General features: G+C 40.4%; 3 protein-coding genes across 6 annotated transcripts in view; 2 read left to right on the top strand and 1 right to left on the bottom strand.

Moving 5' to 3' along the window:
* Positions 1 to 4955, top strand: part of dock9b (dedicator of cytokinesis 9b) — a 39930-nt gene extending 34975 nt beyond the window's left edge. For 3 of the 4 annotated variants that reach the window (XM_058654539.1, XM_058654531.1, XM_058654556.1), the window contains exons 46-52: positions 167 to 280; positions 1064 to 1210; positions 1541 to 1751; positions 2439 to 2629; positions 2728 to 2828; positions 3412 to 3550; positions 3925 to 4955. In XM_058654539.1, coding sequence (XP_058510522.1) covers positions 167 to 280; positions 1064 to 1210; positions 1541 to 1751; positions 2439 to 2629; positions 2728 to 2828; positions 3412 to 3550; positions 3925 to 4041 — 1020 coding nt within the window. In that variant the 3' untranslated portion in view covers positions 4042 to 4955. The other variant, XM_058654548.1, reaches the window with a different exon arrangement.
* A 1807-nt stretch (positions 4956 to 6762) lies between these two features.
* slc15a1b (solute carrier family 15 member 1b) lies at positions 6763 to 16861 on the top strand. The gene is made up of 23 exons (XM_058654628.1): positions 6763 to 6919; positions 7180 to 7211; positions 7334 to 7418; positions 8103 to 8244; positions 8393 to 8512; positions 8588 to 8687; positions 9545 to 9635; positions 9730 to 9813; positions 10388 to 10470; positions 10571 to 10657; positions 10755 to 10844; positions 11636 to 11680; positions 11781 to 11813; positions 11948 to 12036; positions 12238 to 12319; positions 12422 to 12538; positions 12661 to 12795; positions 13428 to 13480; positions 14386 to 14493; positions 14591 to 14708; positions 14788 to 14925; positions 15019 to 15126; positions 15907 to 16861. The coding sequence occupies exons 1-23, from the start codon at positions 6913 to 6915 to the stop codon at positions 16123 to 16125; spliced, it is 2166 nt and encodes a 721-aa protein (XP_058510611.1). The 5' UTR covers positions 6763 to 6912; the 3' UTR covers positions 16126 to 16861.
* A 410-nt stretch (positions 16862 to 17271) lies between these two features.
* stk24b (serine/threonine kinase 24b (STE20 homolog, yeast)) lies at positions 17272 to 26572 on the bottom strand. Its single transcript, XM_058654641.1, has 11 exons — positions 25611 to 26572; positions 23533 to 23763; positions 23222 to 23278; positions 22563 to 22671; positions 22077 to 22234; positions 21130 to 21315; positions 20867 to 21015; positions 20635 to 20758; positions 20418 to 20486; positions 19769 to 19905; positions 17272 to 19677 (listed from the first exon to the last, which is right to left on the bottom strand). Exons 1-11 carry the CDS (start codon positions 25650 to 25652, stop codon positions 19635 to 19637), a joined length of 1305 nt encoding a protein of 434 aa, XP_058510624.1. The 5' UTR covers positions 25653 to 26572; the 3' UTR covers positions 17272 to 19634.
* Positions 26573 to 26804: the final 232 nt, after the last annotated feature.

Here is a 26804-nt window from a genome sequence, read left to right as displayed (position 1 = left end):
ATTCTGCACCTTAAGCACTGTTTCTAGCCATCTGTATAGATTTGCTTTTCTGTGTTTGTACACAATAAGAAAACAAAGCAAAACTATGTCTTCTTGATTATTATTATGACTTTTATTTAAAGAAATCTGTTGATGAGTGTTGACATATATTTCTTTTGTGGAACAGAAACTGACACACCTGTACGACACGCTCCACCGTGCCTACACTAAAGTGATGGAAGTGATGCACACAGGCAAGAGGCTGCTGGGCACATACTTCAGAGTGGCCTTCTTTGGACAGGTTAGAGTTGAGAACGTTTTAAAAAGCAAGTTTTTCACTAATATGAATGCAGAAATCAATCCAAAACATAATATTTATTTTGCATGCATGCACACTAAACCTTTGAATGTGACTCCACCCCCGACTAAAAGTCTCCTTTTAACAGAGCTTTCTCTTTTTCCCCCCTGTCCCACCAAGGCTGCGGTAAGTGTGTAGCAAATTAACTGTGTCTTTTTCAATGTGCATCTTAATCAAAATCTAAAATCTAAAAGAAAAGGCAATTAGATTTTAGGTAAATGACTGTAGTTGTAGATGTAATGTCACTGATATGACCTTCCCATTAACCTTAACACTGGTCAGCCATTTTACCTTTGGGACTCCGCCCCCTCTTCAGTGATGAGGCCTGTTTCTACCCACACAACCATCTGTGTAGTTTTACATCTGACATACATGACTGAACAGATTCATTTGCTTGTTTAAACCCTTTTTTATACGGTGTATAGTTTTTTATACAGTAATATTTGCAAGTTCATGTATAATTTCCTACATTTTAAGTAGATAGGTAGGTTTGTTCACCCCTAAGTGGAGATTTGTCTTTGGCTCGCCAGGTAGAATTAGAGTAGAGTTGTCCCTTCTCTTATCACCTTATTTTTTTTCTTTATCAATTTAATGAATCATAAATGTTATGAAATAGCACGTTGCAGTGACTCTGGCTTCAGTGCTTTTATGAATCTACAACTTCAGAGGAAAATATCTGTAAAGTAAAAGTGTGTAATCTCGCTGCCACCACTCTCTCCTCTGCAGGGTTTCTTTGAGGATGAGGATGGAAAGGAATACATCTACAAGGAGCCAAAGTTCACCCCACTGTCTGAGATTTCCCAGAGACTCCTGAAGCTCTACTCTGACAAGTTTGGCCAGGAGAATGTGAAGATCATTCAGGATTCTAGCAAGGTGGGATCCCAGTAATGTGTGTGTTTATATGGCTGTAACTTTGTAACTTATGGTCCATTAAGGTCGCTCATGGCACTTGGGACACATGATTTATGACACTGAGTTCTGAGTTTAACAATAAATATGAAATGCTCTTGCTGGTTTGTCCGTTACAAGCTGCTGTAGAAACATGATTAAAGAAATGATTAACTTATATGAATGGAACTATGGGTGTTTAGCTAGCCCTTTCCTTCCACTTCCAGTATTGATGCCAGGGTAATGTCCTTCTGACTGATCATAATATCTCACTTCTTCACATTTATCTTCTTCTGCCTTTTTTTCCACCCTCAGGTGAACCCGAAGGATTTGGACTCCAAGTACGCCTACATCCAGGTGACCCACGTCACGCCCCACCTGGACGACAAGGACCTGGAGGACAGGAAGACAGACTTTGAGAAAAGCCACAACATCCGGAGATTTGTGTTTGAGACACCATTTACGGTGTCGGGCAAGAAGCAGGGAGGAGTGGAGGAGCAGTGTAAAAGGCGGACCATTCTCACCAGTAGGTTATAGATACACAACGTGGCTTTCATGTGAATGTCGTCATGTTATCCCAATAACAGTGACCGGAAGCATGATAATGAGAATCTTCCTGGTTTGCCATCTGTTGTTAACCTCAGTGTCTCTCACCCTAGAGAGGTTTACGACTGTGCTGTCTGCTTTATTCCAAAGTTCAGACATTATCTGGCCATGTTAATAAACATGCATACTGATAATGGTCACCCGGTCGCTCAGTAAATGTTTGTTTATATGCACAGAGGTACATATTATGGTTATGAACGTTGCCATGCAGAACCAACAGGAAACTTTAGAAAGTATTTGTAGGGATCGGACGATACCACTTATTTGTGTCTGATACTAATATCACAAAGTCGAGTATCTACCGATACGGATATGAGTCGGACACAGTCATTTTGGATCATTTGTGAACTATGAAGCTGTTGACAACACATTTGTTCCGAGTCATTTCAAAGCCATAATTCTCCAACTGTGTAACAAATATTGTTACACGGGACAGAAATATTGTTCTGTCCTGATATCTGATCCAGTGATTTTGACCAGTATACTGACCAATTCCAATTCCCATCCCTAATTATGTGTATGTCAGATGTATTTCCAGGAGATCACCTGAATTGACCCTTGAAATCACACTTTTTTTTTTTCCTCCCCCAATCCCTTTTCCAACCAGCCACACACTGTTTCCCTTATGTTAAGAAGCGCATAGCGGTCATGTACCAACACCAGACGGACCTGAGCCCCATTGAGGTGGCCATCGACGAGATGAGCTCCAAGGTGGCTGAGCTGCGACTGCTGTGCTCCGCCTCAGAGGTGGACATGATCCGGCTGCAGCTCAAACTGCAAGGCAGCATCAGTGTGCAGGTCAGTGTCGTAGACGGGAGCGTTCATAACTGAGACCAAGTCGTAACTGTTATATCGGGCTGAATCATTTTGAGTCATTTGCAATCATTATCTTCCAGGTAAATGCTGGTCCTCTTGCTTATGCCAGAGCTTTTTTGGACAACACCAGTGCCAAGAAATATCCTGACAACAAGGTCAAACAACTCAAAGAGGTGTTCAGGTACTGGTTGATTTCAAAAATCTTTTTCCAATATGTAAAACAGCAACTGTTCTTCTCTCCTTGCATTTTTGAAAATCACAAGTAATTAAAATTGTACCTACTCTTTGAGCAGTCAGTTGATTGATTTAGATCTGCATTTTATCTCTAAATCAACATGGTTGCCTTATGAGCATGAATGAATCATTCGAAAACTTCAAATAATAAAGTATTTACACCATACCACATTGAAATATGCCGATTCTGTGTTCAGATGTCTCAAGTGTTTACACGTAAGAGGAACTTTGAAGAAGAGATTTGATTTTTCTGGACTTTCTGTGGGAAACTGTAAACATATGAACTTTGGATTTGACCTTAAATGCATATCTAATACGCAACATTCAGCCCAACAAGACATCGGAAAACAAATTAAAAAAATGTCAGGCGACAGACATGGGTGACATACTCAAACACAAGAAATAATAATAAACATCATGTGATTTGTATGATTTACATATAAAAATCACACAGCTTTACTCTTCACTCTGCGTGTTGCTTCTCCGGAGTTTTTACAGTGGCTCTAAAATGCTCGTGCGTCTGTCCTCAGGCACTTTGTGGACGCCTGTGGTCAGGCGCTGGGAGTGAATGAGCGGCTGATTAAAGAGGACCAGCAGGAGTATCAGGACGAGATGAAGGCCAACTACAGGGACCTCGCCAGGGAGCTGTCCAACATCATGCATGAGCAGGTACGTGCGCCGTCTACTGCTCTTCTATTTAGACCCTGAACTAACACTTAATCCATGTGTGACATCATTCTTTGTGGCTTTACAACTGCTGCAGTTTTCTGCTCATTTACTAACCGTGTCTCTTTTCTCTTGCTCTCTTTCTGCGGGCCTGAGCAGATTGGATGGTAATGCCGTTTTCTTCATTTAAAGTTGTTACTGCTCTTTCTTCGGAACAGAGATAAGATACTGTATGGAGGTGAATGGACTGGTTTACAGTGTGGGGTGTTTTGTATCCTCCTGTACACAAGTAATGCCTGACATCATTCATTTAGTTGTTTGTGCCGTCACCTAGAAGCCGATAACAAACGCAATCAACAATCAGTCCTTCTTTCCAGATAAACCCGGTGGAAGATGGTACACGGAGTGCTCTGTCTGACTCTATGGGCATCTTCAATGCCATCAGTGGCACGCCAACCAGTGCCAACCCACACGGCTCGACCACCGTACTCTGACAGGGAACGCTTCCCACCGCTCTCACATGCCTTCTTCACTTCTGCCAGTCAGGGGGGGAATCAGTTAGGACAAAAATAAACCTCAGTTCCTGGTGTGATATCTCCTGCATTTCATGACGTAGAAGATAATTGTCATTCGTCCATCGTTCTTGTTTCCTATGGAGACTATGGAGCCAGATTTGAGTCATAAATCTGGCTCAAATCTTTCATCCAACGTGTAAGCACGTGCGCTGCCTTGGCATATGTGCATCCACCACTGTGACTGACAACATCATGTTATCACAAAACACATCGTAAACCCACCCAAAGAATGACGTCCATAGGTTGAAACCAACACAAGGAGCTTCATCTGCAATTTGAACCTTATCTTTTTAGGGCAGTGTTTGTGAAAGAAACACATCATTTTTTATATTGGAAATGAAAGAAATGCCACTGCTGTAGCCACACATACATTCTTCAACTCGTGCTCAGTATTTTTACATTTGTACTTCATTTATCTTCCCCATCCCTGTTATGGCAGATGCACTTTTCTCTTTTCTCTCTCTCGGAGCATTTAAAAAGAATCATTCCCTCTATTTTAGACATGTACAGTATAAAAACTGTCTGAAGCCAAGTGGACCACAATGTTTTAACCGATTTTCTGCAAAGAAAAAGAAGTATGTGCAATATTTTCTATTGTTACAGAGGCTATACCGACTGCACAGAGAAAACACTCTTGCCAAAGACATTAGAAAAAAACAATGCAAGATAAGAGTGTGGCAATTTATAATCGACCCATGTGTTTCTTTGTCTGTCATTAAGATGCCTTTTATTATCTGTGAGATAAAAAAAAACAACAATTTTTACTTTTTTGCTCATGTACTGTAAATATGTTAAAGACTTAAAGAAATAAATTCTTACATGTCTCACTGTGATATGTTCCCTGTGAAATACTTTCATTCTCCTGTTATATTATTTAAGGAAAAAGACTTTATGCTGTTGATTGTCCACTTTTTTGCCTTTTATTCAGACTCCTAGTAACTCGCTGGGGTTTTTCTGATCAAGTGTACATTATTCGGGATTATTGGTCATTATTCTCCCTCTATGTTGGTTCATACGACTGCAGGCTGTCAACCAATCAGACCTGACTGGCAAGAATGTGTCCGTATGCAGCAGCAGAGCCTGAGAATGCTGAATCATCATTGTGTAAACTGTGGTTTCAATGTCACAACTATTGGTTTAAAAGCTATGCATGACAGCTATAACGTTTACAGTTGTGATTAGATATGACACCCTGTGGCATGAACATTTGTAGAGCAAAACAATAAATAGATTAATAAATAAAATAATAAATTGCAACTCTACACACTTAAATTGACACATTAAGAGTTGAAATTTGAACTGGAGCACTATAAAGTGAAAGGACTTTGCCTTGAGGAAAGGAAACATTTAATGTAAAGTAACCTGACATTGCTTACTAATTTAGCAAAACAACCCAAACTGGCTTTTGTCTTTATTTGATCAGCTCCATAATCCTGCAGGTTATAATAATGAGGTGCTCACACTGCTACTACATGTGTGTCTTCACATATAAGGCACCAGAAGCCCATGATTTCCTGGTAGCATAAAGGCAACAGGTAAGACATTTAATTTCAGAATAGAAGAGCAGAATCATGTTGAATTATGTGCCAAATTTGGGTAAGAGTTAAATATCTGATGTTGTTTGTCTGTAAGTTCAAATCTTTCAGCAGATGAGTGACTTCATAACACACTTATAACCTATTATTATTCCAGACTTAAGCAATTTTAATCAGTTAAGCACAGGAGCACCACACTTAAGTACAGGTAAAAGTACCTCACCAGAAAATGACTTTGGTAGAAGTCATGCATGAAAATACTACAACAGTTGTATTCCGTTTCGCACAACATTAGGATGTTTGAATGTGTTTTAGATTGTCTAATGTGAACCTCGACGATTTAAATTGGATTTAAAAGAGTTAAACGGGTTGTGTCTGATTGAATGCTGAATGTTCTGTGTTGTAAGTACCGCCTCGCCAAAGAGAAAGCAGAGCGACACCAGTAAAATCAGGATGCTGACCCCTGTGAAATCCCCACTGCTGCCTGCTGTCATGTAAAAAGACCAACTAATCCCACTTCATATCACTGACACACACACACAAATACACACACACAACTTGTTGTGGCCTGGCAAAGTGGACAAACACCCCAAATGTGTCATAATTTCCGCAGTTTGGGAATGCAAAGCATCCTGTGTTTATGGTGAGTCCTGCAAGTGTATAATGCGTAATGTGTTTGTGTGTGTGTGTGTGTGTGTGTTTATTTGGTTTAATTCAACATGTGCTTACTCAAACTTGACACTTCCCATGTTTTGTATCTTAAATGGTTAGTTCTTGTTCACTCAGACATATTTCTACCCCCAAAATAGCATATTATTTTACCCCATTCTACACATACCTTTACTATAATTCAATCAAACACGTACTGTGTAGTAAAGAACTATAGCAAAAAGGAAAAAAACACATTGATCATGTCCACCTTTGTCAGCTCACCTGACCAACCTTGTTTATCATTGTTCCCTGAGGTCTCAGAGTTGTAAAAAGTAATTACTCGACACACACACACACACACACAGAGTGTGCTTGCACTGGCTGGTTGGAATCATGGTGACCTGCATGCTGGGTGGTGCCGGCTGCTGATTCAAGTGCAAGTGTGAGTAGACGTCACAGGAGGTATGATGGAAGGTTATATAAGAAGCTGGCCTCGCATCGGTCTAGTAATAGTGTCACTGGTGTGGAGTGGGCTCACACGTTTCTTTGTCTTTTTGTTGAAGGACACTGATTGAGGGGAGACCTGAAGGCACACACTGCAAATATGGCAGGTGAGTCTCTGTCTGGAGGGGAACCATGTGACTGGGACACTCTCAGAAACTCATGGAAGTTGTTTCCCTGCCACTTTTACAGGAATATTCTTTGTTTCTGTCACACATTACACTTTATTCTTCCTCTTTTCACAGTTATATCCTCGTAAGAACATATATCTAACGAGTGTACTCAGTGTTTATTGCATTAGAGATAATAACATTAGACAAAAAACAACAACAAATCATGTATTAAATGTGTGTGTTTTGTTTTTCTGCAGGCTATAATGAGAAGCAGACGAGGCCCAAAAGTGTAAGACTAGTGTCTTTATTCTTGTTTTTTTATTTTTTTAACAAGACAGGAATGAAAAATTAAAAACATGAACACTTGGTGTGTCACTGTAAATAAAATAATAACCTTTTCTCCTCTCATAGGCGACTGTCTGTGGCTACCCAATAAGCATCTTTTTCATCGTGGTCAATGAGTTCTGTGAGCGCTTCTCCTACTATGGCATGCGCGGTGAGTTGGCAATTTTTCTTTTTTCCTTTGACGTCACTCAAGTCGTACACAAGTAATTTGCAAACATCAAATCATCAATCATCAGCTTGAGCAAAATGTAGGATCAGTAACCGATGTGGAAGATACTGATTGAAGCTTCTACAGTTAGTGTAATACAGCGGTTCCCAAGCCTCCGCAGAGTTAATGATTAAAGGGTTGCTAGTAAATGTCACGGTTACTGCGAGGAAAATAAATATCATTTATACTTCCTACTGAAATTAGTAGAAACACACTAAATTGGTCATGCATCGCTTCAGTAAAGATTCAATTACATAATAAAAATGTGTATAAAAAAAACCAGCACTGCACAATGTGCTGAATGAATGTGTGAGGAAAAAGTGAAAATGGCAAAAAACTGTAATGTAAAGCAACTTTGTGTGTTCATCAAGACGGGTAAAGTGATATTTAAGTGCAGACTGTTTACCCTTAAAACAAGAAACAGGTTTATCTCACGCAACACAGACGAACACAAAATAGGAATCCAGCAAATGCAAGACAAGAGCAAAACTCAAACGAATCAGGATAAAAAAAGTCGTGACAGGTGTTCATAATTCTTTCCTTTAAGATATAACTTTTTTTGTAATGCAAAATGCCTTTTTTACTGCATTATCTCACTTTTCTCTCTTGCTCCCTCGCCATCTGCAGCGGTGCTGGTCCTGTACTTTAAGTACTTCCTGAATTGGGACGATGACTTTGCGACCACCATCTACCACACCTTTGTGGCCCTCTGCTACCTGACACCCATCCTGGGGGCCATTGTAGCAGACTCATGGCTCGGCAAGTTCAAGTGAGTCCTTTAAACCTCCCAAAAATCATTTACAGCTGTCTGTCTTAAACACTGTCTCACAGGAAATGTATCCTTGGATTTCTGAGCCTTTTGTATCTTATCTGGGTCTTACAACCACGTTTAACTCGTCCTCATCCTCCCTACACAGGACTATTATTTACCTGTCCATCGTGTACGCAGCTGGACAAGTCATCATGGCTGTAAGCGCCATCCATGACATCACAGATGCCAACAGGGATGGGGTTCCTGACAACATGACCTTCCATGTGTGAGCAGAGCTCTCTTACTATGCTGACACGCTGACAGTTACAGACGTGTACTGAAAATGTTTCTCTGCCCACAGAGCTTTGTCCATGGTGGGTTTGCTGCTCATCGCGCTGGGAACGGGAGGCATCAAACCCTGTGTGGCTGCCTTTGGTGGAGACCAGTTTCAGGACCATCAGGTCAGAATGTCACACAAGCACACACAGGAACACATTTACACAATCTAATGGAACCACTGAGCTCACCAACGCCTGCGGGAACAACCCTTGAACCGTTGGAGGCTTGCGCTCACTGAAAACATGGAGGGTAAAACAGATTTATCCACTTAAAACGGCTCACGTTAAGCCACAAAATCAAACACGCATAAGTCGATGATATCACAAGAATATATTTGCTCTCTCCTACACTAGAGTCCATTCAAAAAACTCAAAACAAAGCATGTTTTAACACCACAGTCCTTTTGAACGTGACGTATTGGAAGCAGCTGTGGATCAACAACGAATGTGTGCCATAATAGATAGTTGTTGATTGGACTTTGGTTCAGGGTGTTTAGCCTTTGACAGAGCAACAAGAACCGTTTCCTATTGGAAAAAGCGAGATTAGATAGCAGGTGTAGATTGTGTGAGAATTTTGATAAGAAGCTAAAATCTGTTTTTCCTTGTGTCCCCGTGGACAGTCATGTTTTCAGTGACAGCAACACACACACACACACAGTTGCCTCTTGCCTTATTGTATGTTTATGTGTGCGTGTGTACATTTCACATACCGTGCACAATTATAATCTCTTTCTCCTTTTTACTCGCACATGCACACATGGCAATCTGCTCAGCTATCAGTGTCAGCACTTCTTGTATCGCTCACACTTCATTAACTATTAACCACAAGTACATCTGCGTCACTGACTTTATTACGCTGTTCAAGGCCAGAGACAAAGATTATCTGTTTAATATTAATGGCGGCGGTGAAATTGGATGTTATATAAGAACTGAAAAAAACAAAAACATAAACATCAGTCTTTTTTTTTCGTGTCTTATAGGAGAAGCAGAGGGGCACCTTCTTCTCCATCTTTTACCTGTCCATCAATGCTGGCAGTCTGCTGTCCACTGTCATCACCCCCATCCTCCGAGGTGACTATCAGCACCTAGAATATCATAAAATGTGATCGTGACTTTCATATGGAATTCAAGTTGAAATGTGTTTGTATTTTAATGTGGTTTCCAGCTCAGGAATGTGGCATTTACACAAAGCAGAAGTGCTACTCTCTGGCCTTTGGTGTCCCTGCCGCTCTCATGGTGGTAGCTCTGAGTAAGAACCTTCATTTTTATTGAATCCCTTCAGACCTTCTAAAAAAATACTCCAATAAACATCAGTGTTAGAAGAGAACCCTGATGCCAATAATGACCATTTATGTACAGCACTTTTTAGCCTCTCTAGATAAAAATCAATGCAGAATAGATTCATGAGAAAAAAAAGCTTAAATAAAATTGCAAAATATTATGGAAATGTATTAAAAACCCAGGGTAATGGTAGTAAAACAACTGCAATAACAACAATCAAATTAGGATTTAACACCATAAAGGGACATCAGATAAAAACACATAGTGTAATAAACATACAATACATCTATAGCTATAATAATCTGTAGTTTAGGTAGCATTAAGTGGAGGTGATGTCACAGTGTTACAGTAAGTTACTTAAAAGCTACTAAACATGCAATTTATAAAAAAACTGTATTGCACTCTGGAGGTTGTGTGTTGTAAGATGCTTATTAATGGTAACAATAATTTTATTTCCTAATAATTTCTTTGGACAAGAAGTAAACTATTCCTATCTACATATTATGTATATGTAATCTGTGTATATGTGTGTGTGTGTGCAGTTGTGTTCATTATTGGAAGTGGTATGTACAATAAGACTGCCCCTCAGGGCAACATCATGGTGAAATTCTGCAGATGCGTTGGGGTAAGTGGCTCCCCACAGATAAACATGATAGATTTGGAGTGGCACATTTGTTCACACTTTCATTCATAGACATGGAAATGTCCTTTTCTTCTACCCGTAGTATGCAATCAAGAACCGCTTCAGGCATCGGAGTTCTCGTTTCCCTAAAAGAGCTCACTGGATGGACTGGGCCGAGGAGAAATATGACGTAAGTGAAATACTAATGAAACTCACGCGCTAATACAAACTGGTCACTCACTTCTCATCGCATGAGAGTGGCTGATCATTTCTCTGTTTTGTTACAGAAACTCCTGATTGCCCAGGTGAAGATGGTGCTGAAGGTGCTGTTCCTCTACATCCCACTGCCCATGTTCTGGGCTCTCTTTGACCAGCAGGTAAACACTCATTTGCTCCCCTCATACACTGTGACATCGTGTGTGTGTGTGTGTTTGAGAGAGGGAGAGACAGAGATACCCTGAATCCCATTTTCTGCATGGTCATTCACAGTTTAAAAATGAATCAAAAAATAAAGAAAAACTAAATGGTATTGAACAACAGAAGAAAATGAGAAAAGACTTAAAAACATAACGTATGTGTGTCATTACGGGTAGTAAGACTACGTAAATTGAGATTTTTTTGGCAGATAACTGAACAGGTGTTTTGATTGAAGAACGACTCAGAAAACAGGTTTGTGCACAAACAAAGGCGGTGTTTTATTGACCAAAAACAGTCAAGGCCCCAGGAAAATTAACAAAAGTACAAAGAAATTCAAAAGTCACACCCTCACAGCAAGGTACAACAGTCTCTCCCCTCGCACAATGCCCAAGTGGCTTCTTATACTCCTCCTAGCCCCACCTTAATTGGACTGGACCATTGCATGAGGTAAAGGTAGGTTAAACTAATATGAACAGAACTCAGTAACCTCAAGTAAATGTAAAATTATACTATTAGAAGAACCAGTCACACACGTGGAGCCCCTAAACAGATGAAAAAATTACATTTACATTTCTTTCCCCTCTTAAATGATAACAGATTGCTTGTGCTATGTGTTTTTTATTTAAATAAATATGCAAATGTACACTATCCTTTGTCAAAAAAAAAAAAAAAAGAAAAAGATATATAAAAATTCCTGTCAGATTATTTGTGTTGGAAGATTCGGGTAAAAAGAGCTGTGTTTCTTCTGCAGGGTTCAAGATGGACGCTGCAGGCGACCACCATGAACGGAGACTTTGTATGTGCTTATCTCACAAAGTTGCACTTTGTTAACTCTAACCACAATAAGGATGTGTGTTGTTTTTTTTATTAAATACTTCATCTCTTTTTCTCAACAGGGTGCCCTCACCATCTACCCAGATCAGATGCAGGTAACACTGTTTTAAGGGTCATCCATGAATTCATCCATTATACTGTATTTGTATCCTAATTTTCCCAATAGTACATTTTTTTAATATAAACTTTACAAACTTAATGACTTAGTAACCCGCTTTTCCCCCACCAGACTGTCAACCCTATCTTAATCCTGATTTTGGTGCCAATTGTGGACAGTGTGATCTACCCACTGATCGCCAAGTGCAAGTTAAACTTCACGTGAGTTCATTTAGTTTCATCTGTATTATCCTTTTATTTGAGGTCTCTTTCAAAACACTCAAGGTCACCTTACAAAGGAGATTTAAAACATTGAGTTACCAGGAGGATAATAAATTAGGTGAAGGCAGCCTTTTTCAACATAAAAAGTTTGAGACCCATTGGTTTAAGAAATGTTTGTGTGTGTCTGTGTTTGAACTGCAGTCCATTAAAGAGGATGACAGTGGGGATGTTATTTGCTGCTCTGGCGTTTGTGGCCGCAGGTCTGATCCAGTTACAGATCGATGTGAGAATAACACACACGTGAAAACACACACACTGCTTGATTCAAACACACGTGACCGCTGGTGCACAATTCATGCGCAACAATTCCGTTTCTCTCTTCCAGCAAACGCTGCCCAAGTTCCCATCAGGCAGGGTGAGCCAAGCCAAGTTCATCAACATGTTAAACCGGTCGTTGTCCTTCAAAGCAGGACCCTACGAGCTCACCCTGGATCCTCTCAAGGTCCTCACACTCAGTTCACCCACACTAACTCTCCCAGAGATAAAAAAAAACGTATGAGTCACATAAAGTTGGAGGATATATTCATGTCGATCCCTTTTTTTTTTTTTTTTTTATTCCCACAGGCCAATGACGAATACCTGAGCTTTGATGATTCATTTGTTCTGAATCTGGGGATGGTCGAACATCCAATATCTTTACAGGACGGGACTCGGAACACTATCGTCATCATTCAGGAAGGGCCAGGAAGGGCTGAGACTGTAAGCATATCTGCTCTGCATTTATATTTATATGTATATATATATGTATATACATATATATATATGTATATATATATATATATATATGTATAAATATACGTATATACACAAACTCAGGGAGAAGAAGTTGTGTATGCTTTGCTTATAGATAAGAAAGAGGCCTTTATTTGAAACTGGCCCTTTGCACAACAGCCTTTTGATGGGTTATAGTGGGAAAATAATAATAATACAATAAATATTCAAATTAGGGATGGCTGAATTCCATTTAGCTTTTTCAGTTTCCGGTTTCATGGCGGGGCACTTTCACCGTGTCCCGACTTACATGATATGAACACAGCCATTGTTAATGTGAACAGTAACGCCTGTGCACAAGGGCCCATTCCCCCTGTTTCCAAGTTCATGCATACTCATATTGTCGTTCATATATGTCATGTCATTAGATATACTTTATATGTAGCATAAGTGTTTTTGGCACGGTGGGTCTAGTTAGATGCAGCTTGCTCTAAAAACACAATGTACACAGTACATTTCATTGACTCAGAGTATTTATCAGGTGTGATTTAGTTGGAGTGTAATCGTGTTAAACATATTTCTGTATATATATGTGTAAAATATCAAATGTATCTTTACAGTTGCAGTTCAAGGATCTGATGTCAAAGCCGGAGCAGGGAGCTAATAGTATCAGGCAAGTTATATTGTGATTAATCTTATTGGACTTTGTGTGTAAGACCTGTTTACTTTACTTGTTATGCATATGAGATTATTATTTTATGATAGTAACGTCTAAAGATTGATTGTGTGTAATAGTGTTACACAACCCGGTGCATTTTAATGTTACTGTGGAAAATGATAAATGACCTCAGATTAGATCTAAAGCAGCCAAGTGGCAGAGATTATGTCAGCCAACAATAGATGAACGTGTCATTGATCCCTATGATATCATCCAATAATCTTAAATCAGGGGTCCCGAAGCTTTTTAAAAAATCTAAATCAATATCTGCTGTTATAAATTATAGCTTTTACAGTGAGGGATTTCTACCCACTCTTGAATTCAATTAAACAAAATACTTTAATTATTTCATATTTCAAACAAAGTTAAATTAAATCATGGTTACATGGAAAAAAGATGTGTTAAAATAGTTACACGTATGTTCTCTCTGGCTTTAAAATCATAGACAATTCTGGCTTCATTCAGCCTTGAAAAAATGATGGTTTAGAATTCTATTCTATGTTTATTCTATGTCTAATTCTATGTTTCAATGGACTCGGTGGCCCCAGAAAAAGCCAAAAAGACAAACGGAACCTCCTCAGAAACGCATGATATTATACCACATCTTTTAATATTCTTTAATATCTGTACTTTATTTAGGCTGACACTAGTCGACAAAAAAACAACAATACACTATGTGTTTACAATAGTGACCAAACAGGAGCAGTACAATAAGGACACAGGTACACAAATACCGTCCTGAAAGAAAGCAATGATTTATCAATTATACTGCGCGTTTATCCAAACTATCAATGGGGAGGGGACTTGTTGTTGTAAATGTTCCACATTTCCACACTCACTGCTGAATTATCTTTCCCCAGATTTCTGAACGGTTTCGGTTCCGAATTGAACATAACAATAGGCAACAAGGACTGTGGGACTGTTGTGTCTAACAACATGACGGAATATGTTGACGTGTCACAGGGAACGTAAGACAGATTTTTCATGATATACTATCATGTCAGATACGGTCTTTATATTTAAATATGTGTTGCTCCAAATCTGTGGTTTCCCTTGTTGTTCCAGAGCTCACTTCTTGATTAAGAATACCAATGGAGATGGGAATTGTACCTACTCTCAAACACTGGGCTTTGGCAGCTCTTACACCTTGATCATCCCTCCAACGTTCACATGGGGTGAAAATGTAAGGCATAAAACCAACTCTTTTTTTTTCTCCACAATATGTGCAGCGGTTTGACTGAACACCTGTCTGTGTCCTGCAGTGTGCAAAGAGCATCAGTGAAGTGATGGACATCGCGCCCAACAGTGTCCACATGGCCTGGCAGATTCCTCAGTATTTCCTCATGACTATAGGAGAAGTGGTTTTCTCCGTCACTGGTTTGGAGTTCTCCTACTCACAGGTAGAGGCTGCTTGGAAAAACACTAATCACCGAGATACTGTGTTAATGTGTCGGAGTGTTTCCCTCATGTTGTGTTGTTTGAATGTCCTTCAGGCACCGAGCAACATGAAGGCTGTGCTGCAGGCTGGATGGCTCCTAACTGTCGCTGTAGGAAACATCATTGTGCTCATTATTGCTGAAGCTTTGACACTCGACGAGCAGGTGGGTGATATAATGTCAGAGTTGACCAGAATAGCACCAATTTTTAAATTCAAGGACTTAGAATATTATTAAAATTTAAAGTGTTTATCTCTTAATTTGATCCAGTTTCTGTAAGACATCAACAGACATATCTCCTGACTCCTATTATAGTAAAGTGCTCCAAAATCCAGGCTAATTACGGTGTATTGAAATCCATACGTTAGTGCTGAGAACAAGTCTCCACAATAGCCCAGCCTGCATGATTCCTCCCCTGGACACCTTTGGGACCGCCCTTCTCAGCCTCCCATTGCGTCTTGAGCTGGAAGAAGTAACAGAATGACTGGGTTATTTTGCACTCAATTTTCCACAATGCGTGCTCCTTACTCCCAAATTTGTGGACAGCTTCTGTGGGAATGGGAAACTCAACCACACATTTGGTGCCCTTGATAGATCCCCGGTCACCCCTGTACCAGCTCTCTGTTTAAAGGGCCACAGTGTGTCGCTTGAAAGAGTCTTATCCTAATAAAAACTGATAAAGCACTTGGTGAGGAGACTCAACTGGCATCTGAATGTCTTCAATCAAACATCTATTCTGCTTCGTCTGCACCTACACTTTACAGAACAGCCTTAACAATGTCAGGCGCCCTCATTAACATGAGAAATCTGTGCTCTGTTAAAATTGTGTGTCCTTGTATCTTGTGTATAAGAGGTTAGAGTTAACTATTTTTCCAGGTTCTGTCCTAAGCTGTGGAACATCGTGTAATTAACTGTGTGCCACATTCATCTGCTTTTGTTCACCAGTGGGCCGAATACATCCTCTTTGCCTCTCTGCTGGTGGTAGTGTGCGTCATCTTTTCCATCATGGCCTATTTCTACACATACATTGACCCGGTCAAGATAGAGGCCCAGTTTGCCGAGAAGGAACCTACAGATAAGAAGAGGATGCGGGATGATGACTATTATGAGAATAACTCTGACTCCAGCTCTGATGAGGATGAAATCAAGCAGTCCAAGATGTAAAGTGACCTGTGCCAGTGAATCAATGCAGACCAGTGCACTGCTGTACAGAAAACGCATGGATAACCTGAGAGAAAATGGTGCCAAGTTGTCGAGAACACAGAAATGGAGCTTAGATGGTTAAGCTACTGTATATGTACTGTATGCACAGTATTAGTGAAGGACCTTGGCAGAGATACTTCACATTCCACTTATTATCACCAAATCTCAGGAGAATATTCCTCATTTTTAGAGGTTACTTGTGCGATCAAAAAAAAAAACGTGGATCTTGACCTGTTATTAATTTTTGATCTTGTTGTAAATTTCTTGTAAGTTTTAAACTGATTGATTCTGCACCGTGTAGCCCCTTATCTATGTGATATTTGTTTTATAGTCTTACATAGTGTGGTGGAGTACACACATACACACACAAACGTTCCAATATCCTGTATTTATTTGCAAGCACGGTGTTGTATGTATTGTAATATATTGTCATTGTTTTATATGTACGGATGCCCTTTTATCACCTGCTCCAGGTTAGAAATGTAGTGAAAGCCCCAAAAGTAAGTCAAAACAAATGTAAATCAATTGTGGGTTTATTTAACCTATGTAATATCATTTCAAATAAAGGTTCTTTTTCAGCCTTATACAAAATGATGTCAAGTGTGCATTTTTTTGTTCACAACTAGGAAATACTGCTTTTAGCTACTTCATAAATGATGAAATCTAAATTAATTTATTACAATTTAGTTCAACACTTTATCTTTGTCCGACTGAAATAGGAACTTTGTATTGCTTTGTAACAAATGATGAAGAAATTCAGCTATTTTAGTTCACAGCAGATGGGAGTTAATGGTGCACCGCTGCCTCCATGAGCAAGATCAAATGAGTTCTTTTGTGATTTTAGTTGTTCAAAAACTACCTTTTGGATTTCCCCAAGGGACATAAACTTAAACAACGCAGCAATAGAACAGCAGCAAGGTTGACCTTCCTTTGGCCATAACCTATGTTTACCAGAGACTTCCATTCAAATCTGTGTACGAATACAGCTGAAACATGACATAGGTAAATAAAGTACAGCTAAAGCTAAAGTCATTAGATTTGTTAGGATTCAATCACAATTACAGTAGTCACGGACTAAAAATCACATGAGATGAGCAGGACACAAAGTTCTCAGTTACCATTAGATCTTTATTTCTCATGTCACTTTGAAAGCTTACAAGGAGCTTACATTTAACTTGGGAATTCTCAAATGACACAAGCAAAGATTATATACAGTACTATAAACTGTCAGCTATGATAAAGGAGAACAAATGTACACATTTTGTAGTCATTTTCTGTAGCATATGTTTTTCTGTAAGGTATAGATATTTTTGCCAGAGGCAGGTGCCCATATCCATAAAGCATTCCATATTTCCATACTTAACTCTTTGCAGTTATAAAAATATCAGATATTTCTTAATTTCTTTCAATCCCTGTGTTGACAAGTGATGCGACTCCTCAACATTATTGCTGCGTTAGCACAGTAGTAAAATTCTGGAACTCTTAAGTAAACATTTATAGTAAAACATGGCTATTAGCGACTTTTTTTCCCCAACGTTTTGTGTCTTTTTTCCTCTTACAGGTTTTCTTTAAATACTCGACACTTTCAAAGTGCAAAAAAAGAAAGAACTGAAATTAGAAAATAAAAAGGTGCAAATCATACTACGGACATCTGATGAAAAGCATAAAAGCGGACATGGCACTTTTATAGCATGGTGTGGAAATTAGAACACACATGGTGTGGATTTCTGCAGCTTGGCTTGTCCTGATATACATTTTTAGTTTGGCCATGAGTAAGTGTCATGATGTGATTGCCTACAGTTATTCCTCATGCCCACTTTAACATCTGTAAATGACGCTGAGGAGAAAATACAAGTCAAAGAAAGACAATACTTCACATGATAACGCCGTTCCACCGTTCATCGTGGTCTCTCTGTTAATTAGCTCCACTCGCTGTTGTTAAATAAAGAGCCACTGTTGATACATCTACTTTCATTTTTGTCCTAAACTATTTCAAAAACTCACTTTAAAAAGGTCCAGTGTGTAAAATTTAGGTGAAATTACTTTTATTTGGCAGAAATTGACGACGATACAATCACCTGATTGTGTGAAATGTTTTTCATTAGCCCAGAATGAGCTTTTAGACCACCATGTTTTTACAGTAGCCCACAACGGACACACTAAACATCTTTCAAGTTTTGACGCTAACTGAAGGCTACATAAGTTCTCCATAACACTTGGAAGGGACGGGAAGAGAGGGATGTTCAGCTGCAACACGCAACTTCACCAATAAATGTTGTTAAATTTTATACACTGTACCTTTTAATTATCTAAACTTAAGTACAAAAAGGAGTCCGCCCCCTGTCCTGACAAAAAAAAAAAACAATTCAAAAAAAAAAAGCGTCTGCCTTGTAACAAAGTTAAGCTCAGTAATGTTCTAAGTTTAACAATTTAGCAGTTGATTGAAATAAAAGACTGGATATCAGTCACTTGGAAAGAAAACACTGAACCGAGTTGCAATGACTTAACACGTAAATAAAAACAGAGTCTGTGATGAAATGCCAGAACATAGACATGTGTGCGTCTTAAAAAAGGCAAGGCATTTTCTGTTTCGCTCCGTCAGAGTAACGTCTGAAATCTTTAAATATCTACTTTTTTTTCTTTTTTTTTTTTAAACATCATCAATATCTACAAAATGCGCATGACCATTTTGTACACAGTGATTCATTTGCCTCGCAATGACAACTTGTAATCATGTACAGCATGGTGACCGTCCCCCCGCCCCCCCTCGCCCAATCCTCCTCCTCCTCGTCTTCGTCCCTCTGCCTTGGAGGACAAAGTCCACTTAAAGCACTTTACCTGAGGTTTCATTAAGAATGCTGCAATTTGCCTTAACAGGGAGTCTTACATACGCAAGAGCACACATGCACACACAAACACACGCCGCGCACACTCGGAGACACACTCGCGCACACACACACACACATACACACAAAGATAATATCCCTGCAGGTTCATCAAGCATGCTTTCAGAGGTTGTGGGGATGTGAAGCCTGCATTAAGAAGGGGCTCAAGTCTCGTCTTGGATTTGCAGGAGATCTTCGGCTCCTTGTTGAGCCCACAGTCTGACTTGGCTGTTGTCGCGTTTTTTTTTTTTTAAGGAGCGGATTAAGCTGACCATGAGTCTTGTCCCATCACAGCCAAAACAATGAAAGGGTCTGCTGCTGCCTCCCAAATTTTCCCCCAACCCACAAGTGGCTAAAAGAAGCTCTCCAGAGTTTCTCGGTCATCCTTAGCTTTGGAGTTCAGTCTTTTTTTTTTTCTTTTTTCTTTTTTTTACAGGGTAGGATATCTCAACCCCCCCCCTCCACAGGAGTTAAAAGAGGTCAGCTGGTAGTGAAAGTGTTGACCCCAAACATTAAACCCTGTGGTGTTGGGGGAGTGTGGGGGTGGGGGCCTGGGAGAGCAGGGCCAGGGCAGAGAGTCAGTTTCTAAGGAGAAGAGGAGGAGGACGACGTCCTGCTCTTGGAGAAACTGTGGAAAGACCAGAAAAGAATGGCAGAGATGAGTAAAGTTTAGTAAATAATCTGCTTTTTACTGGGACAAACCAGCAAGGAAGCGTTACCTCTGGACTCTGTGGACCATGTGGGCCACCAGGGAGTCGGATATGCCGGGGTAGGCCTCCTCCGCCAGCAGGATGGCCTCCCTCAGCTCATCCAGGACCATGGGGTTTCCATTCACCTGCTCCTGTCTCGCCTTCAGCTGGAAGAAAGCATACAAGTAAGAGAAAGATAGAGATTTGGTTGTTAATTAATTACCAAAATTGTTTTTAGGCTGTTTATCGATATAAACTCAGGCAAATACGCAGAAGAGACTACATGACAAATGCAGGGAGTGATTGTGTGAGTCAGATGTGTTACAGCTTCAAAATGAATTGTAAAATAACCAAAAATGATTCAACTCCTGATTTGTACATATTATTTCAAGTGACATGCAAGATGCAAAAATGACAATTCACAAAAACAATTTTGAATCGCTCTACAATCGTAATACAGTATCTATCAAAATATCACTTTTTCACCATATTATGCACTTGCTTAGAGTGAATTTTCCAGAGATTTTCCAGCTGTATTTTAACCCTGAAATTTTGTTGAAACTGGCTGGAAAGGTTAGAAGAAACATTTCTTAATTTAATCTTCTTATTTAGCTACAAAGAATCAAACTATTCATAATGCAATCCAGTCCCTCTGTTGTTTACCCACGTGGCTTCTTACCTCAGCTAATGCAGGAGAAATGACCGTAGCCAGGCTCTGTGAATAAGGCCTCTTCGGAATGTCTGTCGTCTGTGGATCAAGTAAAGACATCGGAGTAAAGTTACAGAAAAAAACACCCATCTGCTTCTTGATAGGCAGGTAGTGTGAACATCAATTTTTGAATATTCAATATAATAATCTATTCTTTGTTTCCTTTTCAACCAACAATCCATCTCACCTGATCTGTGCCTCCTGACTGACCCTCCCCATTCTGAAGCTTCTTGGGGTCCTTTTCTCGGATGGTGAAGATCCAGTCATCGCTGCCAAAATCGTTTCCTCCCGACGCCTGTCCATCCTGCTCCCTGATTGAACAGGTATCACAAGAGGTAAGAAATGATGAATGGAAAAGCAAAAACTTAAGGATGACATAGGAATCGATGATTCTTCAACAACACAGCACAAACACGTACGAGTCAGACTCATCAGAACTGGACTCTGTCGTTCTGGACTGTTCTGCCTTCCACCTCTTGTACTTGTCCACCAGTTCAGTCAGGTAGGAGGTCTTTTTCGCATGGCGAATGATCAGCTTATGCTTCAACAGCTCTTTGGCAGTTGGTCTCTAAGAAAAATGTGAGCACATGATGCAGTCAGGTGCAAGCAGAGAGAAAGGCTGAGCTATAATCCTGAGTAACAAATCCTTACATAGAATGAATGGGGGGGAAAAACAACTTACAAAACTGGGCTCTTTGTTGAGACATGCCTCAATAAACTCCTTGAGCGGTTTGCTGTAGTTTCCCTCGAGCGTAGGCGGGTTATTCTTTGGGATGAGGAATAAAACTTTCATAGGATGGAGCTCTGAGTGAGGAGGTTCACCTTTTGCCAGCTCGATGGCTGTGATGCCTAGAGACCAGATATCAGCCTGGAATATGGAGGGAGGGGGAACAATGAGACACTGATGCTACCCAACAATCAGAGCTACTTCTTTGTCTTGCCAAGACAATCATCCTCAACCTCTTCCTAGTTTTTGGAATTACATACTGTACATCTTGCACTATTGTGTGAATTATAAAAAGGTCACTTTTTAAGTGTGTGTGTTTGTAGGAGATGCACACCGTCAGTACCAACCAAGATGTGCATGAATGTGTTCCCTGCCTTATCTTGCAGATATACAACCTTTTCTGGCTGGAAACTTAAGTTTGTGTTGCTTTCTAAACCACTCAGTTCCCACACCAAAGTCCATAGAGAAATTCTGTATTTTTACGTCACAGCACATGGGTGTTAGCGATCCACTTCTGCCTCCATTAATACATTCAAATATGTTATTTTGTGACTTTGGTGTTTTAATTCTACATTCAGATTTACCTTAGTGACACAAACTTACCAAAACGAGACAGCAGCGGACCAGCAGCTGCAGTATCCCAGTGAGCTAAAAATGCAGATTTTCTCATCGGGCTTTGGTGCAAGAGAAAGAGTTGACAAACTTCTGTTTTCACTCAGAGAAGGCAGTAATATAGTGGCTAATGGATTAGTATAGATTAAATAGATGTTGAACATCCATGTCCCAGGCTGGATACAGGGGCAAGCATGGCAAAGTCAGGGTTGACAACATTATGTCAGTACCTCATACAGCCACACTTAAAAAAAAAACCTGAACTATCCCTTTTAAAGCTTTAACCTCACCTTAGAATCATATGCCGACTGTTTGATGACCTCAGGGGCCATCCAGAAGGGTGTGCCAACAAAGGTGTTGCGTTTGATCTGGGTGTCGGTGAGCTGGCCGGCCACCCCAAAGTCTGCCAGCTTCACCTCTCCTTGCTCGGACAGCAGCACGTTGGCAGCTGTGGGGGGAGCAGAGACTGGCAGTTTATGTGATCTGGCTAAAACTAGACACACTGAGTGAGAAGCTATGCTACTTCTTCAGACACTTCTGTCAAAGCCTTTTATCTGCATTGGCAATTTATTTAATAAAAGAGGAAACAACTGTCAAAAGCCTTTCAGTGGACCGCTGCAGTGCTGCAGTGATCCCCTCAACTCCCCAAAGACATACAAACTATACAATGAATCAAGCCCTGAGTGGACATCGATACCATTAGCGTGATATGTGATATTTGTTTGTGCTCACTGATGCAATTTAGTCAGCAGAAATCTGTGTTGTGTAGCAGCTACCTTTGATGTCTCTGTGGATTTTCTTCTCCGAGTGCAGATACTCCAACCCCTTCAGGATCTCCCTGAGGATCGTGGCAATCTGGAACTCATCAAGGGCACCGGGCTCCATCTTCAGGAGAAACACAGAGAAACACCATGAGCACAAGGAACACAAGGTTCACTGACTGTTTATTTAAAATGAAATTAAAAAGATTCAATTCATACAGTAATATTCCCCATTTTTGCTTTTTTCTAGTTCCTAGCAACATTGTATGTGCATCAGGATGTTTTGAATATATATTGACAAGCTGTGTAAAAATCAATGGCATTACTTTCCTCTTTTTCTCATCTCTCCACATTGTCGTTGTGAGATGAAGATTTGAGTTCAACCACAATCAAATTCCACCTTGATTAAAACAAGTAGCTCATTTTTGCTACCTCTAGGTGTCAGCAAAGCACATATTGACTCAGTTATGAAGAAGCAAAACCAGAAAAAAACATTTTGTCACCTGCATTTCACATAGAACTTTACCTGATTATAGCTATTACCGTGTGACAAAATTCATCCTGATCTATTAAGACGTCCATGAGATATACACATCTGAACAATTTGCTTCTCCAATTAAATCATGGGGATGGTGAACAGTACTTGACACCACAGTAAACCAATAATCACTTACCAAGTCTAACGCTGAGCCTCCACCCAAATACTCCATGATGATCCATAACTTTGTGTCCTGGAAGTGACACAGAAAGAAGACAGTGAGTTGCCAGTGACGAGGAAAGATGATCAATAAGCACTTCAGTGCATTTGTTGAGGAAAAGCTTATTTATTAAAGTTGTTACTGGCTTCACAAACAAATTATGACAACGTAGGCCGAAAGAGAGATATAATTGAGTCATTAAATTGAATCACTTGGAGGTTCGACTTATAGGGTAAAATGAAATCCAGTGCATATAGTTGTATGTATATATGAATTAAAAATATGACCTTCAGGTATGAGCCGTAGTACTTGGTGACAAAGGGGCTGTCACACTGGCTCAAGACTGTGATCTCCTGCTGAATGTCTTCAATCTCGTCCTCTGCTTCCTCCAGGTCTATGGTCTTGATGGCCACGACCTTCTGCGTGCGATTGTCGATGCCTTTGAACACCTCGCCAAAAGACCCCTTGCCGATGCGCTCCAGCTTGGTGAACAGCTCCTCTGGGTCCGCTTTGGCATTCTGGTGGTGATGGAGGACGGGGAACAAAACAGGGAGGAAAAAGGAGGGGGATCAAAAGAAAAAAAAAAGGAGGAATGTTTGAAAGGAAACAAATGTTGGGAAGTAAATAGGAAACACCAGTTGGGGGGGCATTCTTACAGGATACATTAATTCACTCATTTCAACACCTTGTGTTTTGTACAAAAAGACAGAGGAGAATGAAAGGGAAAGAGTGTAAGAATTGGATAAAATAGAGATAAAGGGATTTAAAACAACATATGTGCCTAATGTCCACATTTCCACTGATTCACATTCCAGGTCGTCATTGGAGTCAGTCCACCCGCATGCATGTGTGTTAATCTTGTCAGAAACTATCTTAGGGCCTAATAGTTTTAGATAAAGATTGCTAAAAATAACTTGTGCACAGCTGAGGTGTGATTCATCAGTGCTGAATTCAGTGGACAAGACCTCAAACACGGAGTCACGATTGCAGCTTCATACACATGTTGTCAAGCATGATTCAGATGCGCCCAACTTTATGGAGGCTTCAGAATAATCTAGCTGCAATAGAAAAGCCTATAGATGATACCATCTAGTTGTACTGTCAATTTCAGTTTACGCTGTTGGATATTATTATTATTTAAGTCTTGTGAGAGGTTGGGAACACGGAGCATTTTTATGTGAGAAATACTTGCCGGAGTCTGACTGATTCATTCTCCCGTCCGTGCTGTGGTTATAAATTAAACTCCTTTTACAGCCAAAACTGACTGTTGTTGGCACACTGTGACATAATTATAAGTCATGTTGGGGACAAATTAGTCAGCAGTTATGCATGTTTTATTAAAGCCTGTGAGACAAAGAAAAGCTTGACTTGACTGCTGAAGTGTTTACAAGTCACAAGGAAAAGTAAAATGTGCTCAGGACAACTGAGGCATGTTTCCATCTATTCTGGGGTAGCAAGTGCTGCGTGTATATCTAAGTGTGGAATAAAAGAAATACTTTAACACCCACGGGTAGTGAACTAAAATGGCTTAACTCTCCTGAGGCTTATGTTAGAAACAAGAGCGGGACGCTGGGGGAAAAAACTTCCTTAAATGACTTCTTTTGAATAAGGAGGGTCAATATGTCAGTTTTGAGGTCACTATATTATGCTGGAAAGCTGGATCTTTATGTCACACAAGGAGATCCTTTAAGTGACTTTAAAACAAGTTAAAGTAATGCATTATTCAATAATAAAATAAGATGCAGGAGTTCAAACTGGAACAAACCCTCCAGGCAAATACTGATATTAAACTCAATATTTGACACATAAAAACACTGACAGCAAGTTTAATTGACTGCCTCTGTGTGCTGTATTTTAATTACAAAGTATTTATAAACAATCTTCAGCTGACTGGCATCAGCCTCTGCAGCTTTTTCAACAGATTAACCAGTTTACAAGTGAACACAGGCAATACAACCAGATGCACACAGGAGTTAACATTATAAAAAGTTAATTATTTTGCTTATAGGTACAACTCTGAAGACAGCAGCAGTGACTATAGCAAGGCTCATGTGTGCACCACAGTTATTTAATAGTCCATGAAAGCTCGAGAAGTGTGCTGCACTCATATAATGGGTGAAATATCGCAATATATTTGATGTTGTCCAATTAATTACAACTTGTATATGCATGGCATACATCTCCTCTGATTGATTTACAGCAAAAAAACATTGGATTTGGGGAGATTGGATGTAAAGTAGTGCGGCAGCTTGGGTGCTGTAATGAAAGAGTTATAGAAGTGTGCACTGCGCAGTTCCCAAAGCCAAAACTGTGAGTCCAGACGTGGACATTCTGTTTTACCTCCTGCAAAACAAAACGTTCTTACCTGCATCCCCGGAAGGTGTCCCTGGACGGGAGAGTGGGCCATGGTGATGCTGCCTGCCAAGGCTGATACCTCCTCGGCTTCACGTGTGTTTACAATCCTTAGGACACCTGCTCTCACAGACTTACTGACAAACGTCTCTGTTGTGTTCACGTAAAATATTTAAAATGTCTCTCTCGCAGACTGGTGCACCTTTCTTGTGTCAGAACAACCCCCCCAGTCACCCAAAACAGCTGAGCAAGCCAACAAGCTGACGTTTGCTAATGCTAACTCTGAGGCTGCAAACAAGAAATCCGCAATGTTAGCTTGCTAGCCAGCGGGCAAGGAGGGTTTATTGGCACCAATTTCCCATTCGGGGAAGTTACGCTGCAGCAGAAATGCCACTCCACGGAAACGAAGAAGTGATGAAAACGTATTTATTTCACAATTATCCAACTGTCACTTCGTAAACGCGTATACTCTCGCTCGCTAACGGTGTTGTCGGCTAGTTAGCATGGTTAGCTCATTGGCCAACTAGCCAACGCAGATGAGCAGACGAGCGTTCTGTCAGCGAGCTGGCGAGCTGAACACCGTTTGTCTGCATGCCGCAGATCCAGATCCAGACCCAGCCTCTTCACTCTGCACAAACCGGTCTTCAGCAGCTCTACAGCTCCGCCATCCGCGCCAGGGATCGCACGCCACTGTTTTTGTTTCCTCTCTCACTTGTATCCCGTAGTCTCGGCCATCTTGTCGGTGCCTGTGACGCCAGATTTGGGCGGATCCGGATCCGGATCAACAAAAACATTCTGACTGCTTCTCTTCCAGACAGGTGCCGGAGCCAGGTGGGTCGTGGAGTATACGTACCCCCCCCCCTTGAATTTAGTGACGCGTCTGCAGATTCAGAGACAGTGAGTGAATGCAACTGGGAAACATCTAAAGCAGTTACATTCCCATTGGAATATCATGAACGATTTGGCCACTCATCTGTGTTTCAGCACGTGAAAATGTCTCAGTGACCCCAACATTCCACTTTCCACACGCACTAGTAACACACTCAAAGAAGAGCGCGTCTTCCTTTCTTGTAGTTGACATTTATTGTCCTGCACTAATACAACACAATTGCAACGAGAGAAGATAAAATTAAATTCCCAGTTGAACCAAATTAACGCTGCAGCTGCGTTAATTAAAAACCTAATTGAGCTCGAAGTGGCGTTTCTC

This window comes from Solea solea, chromosome 2 (assembly GCF_958295425.1).
Source record: "Solea solea chromosome 2, fSolSol10.1, whole genome shotgun sequence".
NCBI classification, from domain to species: Eukaryota; Metazoa; Chordata; class Actinopteri; order Pleuronectiformes; family Soleidae; genus Solea; species Solea solea.
The sequence above is the reverse complement of the archived record's forward strand: the minus strand, read 5'-3'. Positions and strand labels throughout refer to the sequence as shown.